This window comes from Sceloporus occidentalis, unplaced genomic scaffold (assembly GCF_023333645.1).
Source record: "Sceloporus occidentalis isolate IW3139 unplaced genomic scaffold, rSceOcc1.0.p SCAF_111, whole genome shotgun sequence".
NCBI classification, from domain to species: Eukaryota; Metazoa; Chordata; class Lepidosauria; order Squamata; family Phrynosomatidae; genus Sceloporus; species Sceloporus occidentalis.
This window is the reverse complement of record NW_028317091.1, coordinates 2899485-2905613: the sequence shown is the minus strand read 5'-3', so window position 1 is coordinate 2905613 and position 6129 is coordinate 2899485. Positions and strand designations below refer to the sequence as shown.

Sequence of the window (6129 nt, the reverse complement as noted above, 5' to 3'; positions counted from 1 at the left end):
AAGGGTATATCCGCGAGCTGGAGGACGGTGGCGGAGGAGGATAAGGGTATATTCGCGAGCTGGAGGGCCAGGCAGACGGTGGCGGAGGAGTGAAGGGTATATCCGCGAGCTGGAGGGCCAGGCAGACGGTGGCGGAGGAGCGAAGGGTATATCCGCGAGCTGGAGGAGCGAAGGGTATATCCGCGAGCTGGAGGAGCGAATGGGTATATCCGCGAGCTGGAGGGCCAGGCAGACTGTGGCGGAGGAGCGAAGGGTACATCCGTGAGCTGGAGGACGGTGGCGGAGGAGGATAAGGGTATATCCGCGAGCTGGGAGGGGGGCTGTTGTCTATTTAATGTTCTTCAGCAGGGCCGTGCGAGCGTTCACCACGGCTTTAAAGGCGTCCTCGCTGCCGGGAGCCACGCACTTGTCTGGGTGAAGGAGGACCGCCAACTTCCGGTACGCTTTATTTACTTCATCTCTGGAGGGGAGTGGGGCACAAAAACAAACACAAAGGGGGGTGAGCAAACACGGCGCGTCCCTGCGGCATTTTAACGTAGGCGCAAGCGGCGTCGGCAGCGTACCTGGTGGCCCCGGGCTTCACCCCCAGCATGTCCCAGCTGTCTTTGCTGTTGCGGATTCTGCGGATCGTGTCGGCTTGCTCCTTGGTGAATCCGATGTTGATGGAGGACGTGGGGCGCTTGCCGCCGTTTTCACACATGTCTACGATGGCAGAGTAAAAAGACTGAGGGGGGAAAAGAAATAAGACACGGTTAGAGGTCCTCCGCGGGGGCCGATCGCTTTACATTCCTGCAGCCGTCGTATCGCAGAACCCGCGGTTATTGCAGTGAAAGGTTGGGGGGGGTTTACGGTTCGGTCATATCAGAGGACGCAGTGGATGTGAATTAATTCGGGGGCTCTTCGATATCTTACAATAAAATAACAAAACACTTGCCGTGCGCCAACTGGTCGTTAACGTCATTTTTTTCATGATCAGGTAACAGCTTTTTTAATAATGATAAAAAAAATTTAAAAAAAATGAAACATCGTTACAAAAGTAAAAGCGGATCTACCTGGAACATTTCATTGATTCCTTCCCCGCTCTGTGCCGACGTCTCAAAATATATAAAGCCCCTGCTCTCGGCCCAGAGGCGGCCCTCGCTTTCGTCCACGCAGCGATGCTTCGTGCAGTCGATCTGTGGAGAGCATGAACTCGGTTAAGTCAAACGATCCACCATTCAAAACGGTCCATTAATGCGGATTAAATGCATGCTATGTATTTTTTTTTTTTGTTAATTATTTATTGTGCTTCCAACGCAAAACTAACTGAACGGCAGGGTTTTTTTGGCTCTGGTAATCTTGGTTGCAGCTGATAAGAGATTGTAAGCTTCTGAGCCAAGCCCTTGTTACTCAATGTATAGGTAGTCGAGGGTAATACAGCGAGGGTATTAAACATGCGCGGGATAGACATACGGCTCCTGAATCTAAGACGAGATCAACGACTGATTAAGGTTTGGGTCTTTACAGCAGGAGAAACGGGCGACTAGACGGGGGCCGGATGGGGCCGATCTGCCGGCAGATTCTGTAGCAGTGCCCGTATACATTCACGGAGGGGAAGGTTTGATGGACCCCTGTGTACTGCACCTTGTTTGCACACACAACAAATACAAGGTTTTCCATGTTGCCCTGAGGACCGAGCTCCTGCTTCATCTCGGCCAGCCAGGCATCCAGAGAGTCGAAGGAGTCCCGGAGGCAAACGTCGTACACCAGGACCACCCCCTGAGTGTCCTTGTAAAACTCGTTGCGAACCTACACATGGAAATACAAAACACAAAACAATACAAGAAGAAGTAAATTCACCTGTAGATTTTTTTTTTGTCCAAATGTATCTGATTTGGCTCCGGCACATAGCTGTGTTGACGTGAACTTGTAGCTGGGAATTACACGCGTGCATTATATGACCAGAGGCGTGTGGGCACCGGACCATCGGGACCTTGGTGGACGTCCCACTCCAAAGCCATGGCCATTAATACGTGTTCAATAGGGTTAACGTCAGCCCTGAAAACGGCCACGGGGCATTATCCCTACTCTACTAAACCATGCGCTCCGGGAGGTAACGGGCAGATAGCTCACAGACTGACGCGTGGCAAAGGGGGCAGCCTACGACCCGTTCAATGTCCGTCTATGGAGACAGCTGCCTATGGGCTGGATATATACGCCTGTTACTACTGGGTGCAGCTGAAACACCTAAACCAATAACCAGGAGAGGGGGGCACATACTTTTAGCGTTTTCCCAATATGCTGTGTGTGTGTGGGGGGGGGGGGGGGGGGTCATACATTCAACTGTAATGGATAGTTTGCCATCTGCTACAGAGATCCAGGGTCCGACCAAGAAAAGCGCACCATGAAGCCACAAAACCACAAAAAGGTGTAGATCCTATTAGTAAACATCCTTACTCACCTTTAATTAACACTGACAATCACAATCACACCCTCCCTGCTTGAAAAGAGAGTGCTCAATCTACTCCTATTACTAAGGGACATTCAGAATAAGAACAGCAGCAGGAACAAGAAAGAAAGAAAAAGAATGAAAGAAAAAAAAAAGAATGAAAGAAAAGAATGAAAGAAAAGAATGAAAGAAAAGAATGAAAGAAAAGAATGAAAGAAAAGAATGAAAGAAAAGAATGAAAGAAAAGAATGAAAGAAAGATAAAAGTGGCTTGTAATAAAAAGCAAAGTAAAGATAAACAACGTACCTCGTAGAAAAACGGGTGTCCAGCCATGTCAAATATATTAACTTTAATCTCCCGCTCCCTGATCTGGACCCTAAAGAAAGAATGACAGCAGGAACGTGAACGCGGCACCGTGGAAGAATTCTACCGGAATCAGCACACGTTCGGGTTGATGTAAAAAACATCCACTTACTTTGTTACCCCGTAATCTATCCCGATAGTCGTTTGATATTTCGGGACAAATCGTTTCTCACAGTAACGTTTTATGACGCAACTCTGAAAGAGAAAAAAGTTATTTTCTCAATAAAATGTAAACGATGGAGAGGAAGAGTATCTGACAGATCGCCCCCCGTCTGTAAAGATTCACATGCCGTATGTTTAATCCCCTCACTGTATTACCCTCTACCACTTCTACTGGGAGGCTGAACACTAGCCTTCTCTATACAGCCCAGGGTCAGGTTGCCATCTCCCTTACGCGTGCTTAGCGGGGTCTCGTGAGGTCACATGACCCTGTAGCAGTAGTGCTGATGCGTCTGTCTACCTGCACAGGTAAATCTGTTAGATGGATGGCCCCTCCCTTTTAACAGGCCTGAGTTCCCCGCCGGGGGGGGGGGGGGGGGTCTCAGGTACACAGCGGCAGCCGGAGGGGAGATTACGAGATAATCTGGACTCGCCCCCCCTCCGCGCCGCAGCCAATGACAGATGGCCGTAGCTTGCTAGCGGAATAGCAAATCTAATGCGAACATCTAAAACATACGGTGTTTGATCCGCCTGAAACACATTAATATCCGCCTGGATTTAACGCATAAAACCAGCAAATGTACCAACGTTACAAAAAATTTAAATAATAATAATTAATCCCCCACCCCCCCGGACGGGACACGCACCAATTCCGGTGGCCATATTGTGAGGGGCAGTAATATTCGGACACCAATTCTTTGCTCCCCTATTAAAAGCATTCTATATCGAAAGGTTGGAACCTCATTTTAAGCTAAAAGGTTTGACATACAGCGGCATGACCGATTTAATCACAACCACCTCTGCCCATGGGCTGCTCCACGTATCTACTACCCTCTCAGTAAACAAAGTCAAAAGGCGAGGGCAGGAAGTGATCCTTAATCCTTCACTGGCCCGTGTCCCTGGTGTCTTTGCTTTAGCCCTTAACACATGCATCTCCATGCTGGCCGTGCAGTAACCCTTACCTTGCCAACCTCGGCGTTGCCCATGCTGATCACTTTAATCCGCAGGGCCTTCCGGCTTTCCTTCCTCTTCTGCAGGTTGGTCTCCATGGTGCCGCTATGTTTGGGTTTCCCAACAGGTCACAACACGGCAGCAGCGAGCATGGAGGGACTGGACACACGTATGTGCATCTACACGCCTAAAAAAATGTGTACACGTTACATTAAAAGGGGTTTAAATATGCAATACAGAGCGTTTTATATATATATATATATATATATATAATCTATACAAACACTACAGATCAAAAGTTTGGGGTCACTCGGCTGTTTTCATGGAAAACAAGGACATTTCTGGCTGTAACATAATTACTAAAGAGATTCTACCCATCAATTATGCTTTTATACTTAAACTTGGATCAGCGAACACAACGTGCCATTGGGACACAGGAGTGATGGGAGTGATAAAGGGCCATTGGAACACAGGAGTGATGGGAGTGATTAAGGGCCATTGGAACACAGGAGTGATGGGAGTGATTAAGGGCCATTGGAACACAGGAGTGATGGGAGAAATAAAGGGCCATTGGAACACAGGAGTGATGGGAGTGATTAAGGGCCATTGGAACACAGGAGTGATGGGAGTGATTAAGGGCCATTGGAACACAGGAGTGATGGGAGAAATAAAGGGTCTCTGTACGCCTATGCAGAGATTCCATTAAAAATCAGCAGTTTCGAGCTACAATAGTCATTAACAGAATTAACCCCGTCTGTGCTGGATTTCTGAAGTCATGTGTTATTTTAATGGAGAAAATATGCTTTTCTTTCAAAAAAACAAGGAAATGTCTAAGCGACCCCAAACTTTTAAAAACAGTATTGTATATATATATATAGATATATAGATATATAGATAGATAGATAGATAGATATAGATATAAAATACTTTTTTGGCACAAGTCAGTCAGACACTGTACACATTAGCCTATTTTATAGGTTAAAATAAAAAAAATTTAAAGCAATTTTAAAAAGTAGTGTTTTATTAAAAACAAAATAGACCCTCTTGAGCGCAAAAAAGGAGGCTTCTAGTGTGAAGACAGAAGAACCAGGGGGTCAGCACACTGAGGGGACAGCTAACCCACCTGTATGCTGCCGTCTCCAGTGCTTAGCACTCCATACCCCCCTCCCGTTAGTGGGTACATTACCTGCACGGTGACGGGGGTCACACAGCAGCCATTCCCCGGTAAAATACCGGCTGCTCTCCTCTCTCTGCCATATTACCAGCTGCCAGTGACGTCCGAGGCCAGGACCTCAAACACCCCCTCCGATCAGAGACGGCGTAAGGAATAGAGTAACGTCATTCTGCTGACCACGCCCCCACGACCACTAACTGTTCAGTTACCACCAATCACGAGTTGGACTACATCACCCGGCATGCCCTGGGAGGCGCGTTGTGCGGTGCAAGGAGATGGTCTCCTAGCAACCAAGCAGTCAGAGCCCGGCAATGGCCGCTAATGGGTTGTGGTATTTATTCTAAACGGATCGTTTTATTATTTCCACTGGAGGCTTATTCTTCCCCCATTTTCTATGACAGCAACGAATCAGAGGCTGGTTTTTGCGTCACATGACAATTAATTCTTCCTGGCAAAAATCATGACTACATTTTACATGAGTAAAGAATTAACTCTGGAAAGGGTCCAGCCATTCAGCAGGACTAGGAACAATCTCTAGGCCCTGTCTCACTTTTTGGCACAGAGGTAGATCTCGGCTGGAATGGCGGTCCTGATTTTAGGCTCTGGTGTTTAGGACATACTGCACATGCCATAAATGGTTGCCGCTCTGCGCCGGTCCAGTAAAGGACTTTTATACGGCTGATCCAACCCGAAAGGGGTTTACTGTAAAGCCATTCTGGCGCAAAGTTTGAAAAGAGGTCTTGTCACCGTAGCAACCAATACAGTGGACCAATCAGCAGGAAGATTTCATGGTGACACCATTTTTTCACACTGCAAAAATCACTTTTCACACCTAAACCCAGCGTCCTTAAAGGGACGCCCCAGCCACGAAATGCTCCATTTTCAAGCAGCCAATCAGCAGAAAGGAATGACGGATGATGGAGGAGGAGGGCAGCTGCTGCAGCAGGGCTGCCTTTTGAAGAATGCATGTTACCGTCTCTCCTTAACGCTCTATTTGAACCAACTGCTGACGCTCCGATTTTGTCAGTCCTTCTAGGTCGGGGATGTCTCGCAC

General features: G+C 47.7%; 1 protein-coding gene across 1 annotated transcript; it reads right to left on the bottom strand.

Moving 5' to 3' along the window:
- Positions 1–327: 327 nt before the first annotated feature.
- On the bottom strand, positions 328–3999 carry LOC149283150 (dnaJ homolog subfamily C member 27-like). Its single transcript, XM_089497973.1, has 7 exons — positions 3913–3999; positions 2904–2986; positions 2735–2804; positions 1624–1788; positions 1053–1175; positions 564–724; positions 328–460 (listed from the first exon to the last, which is right to left on the bottom strand). The coding sequence occupies exons 1-7, from the start codon at positions 3997–3999 to the stop codon at positions 328–330; spliced, it is 822 nt and encodes a 273-aa protein (XP_089354099.1).
- Positions 4000–6129: the final 2130 nt, after the last annotated feature.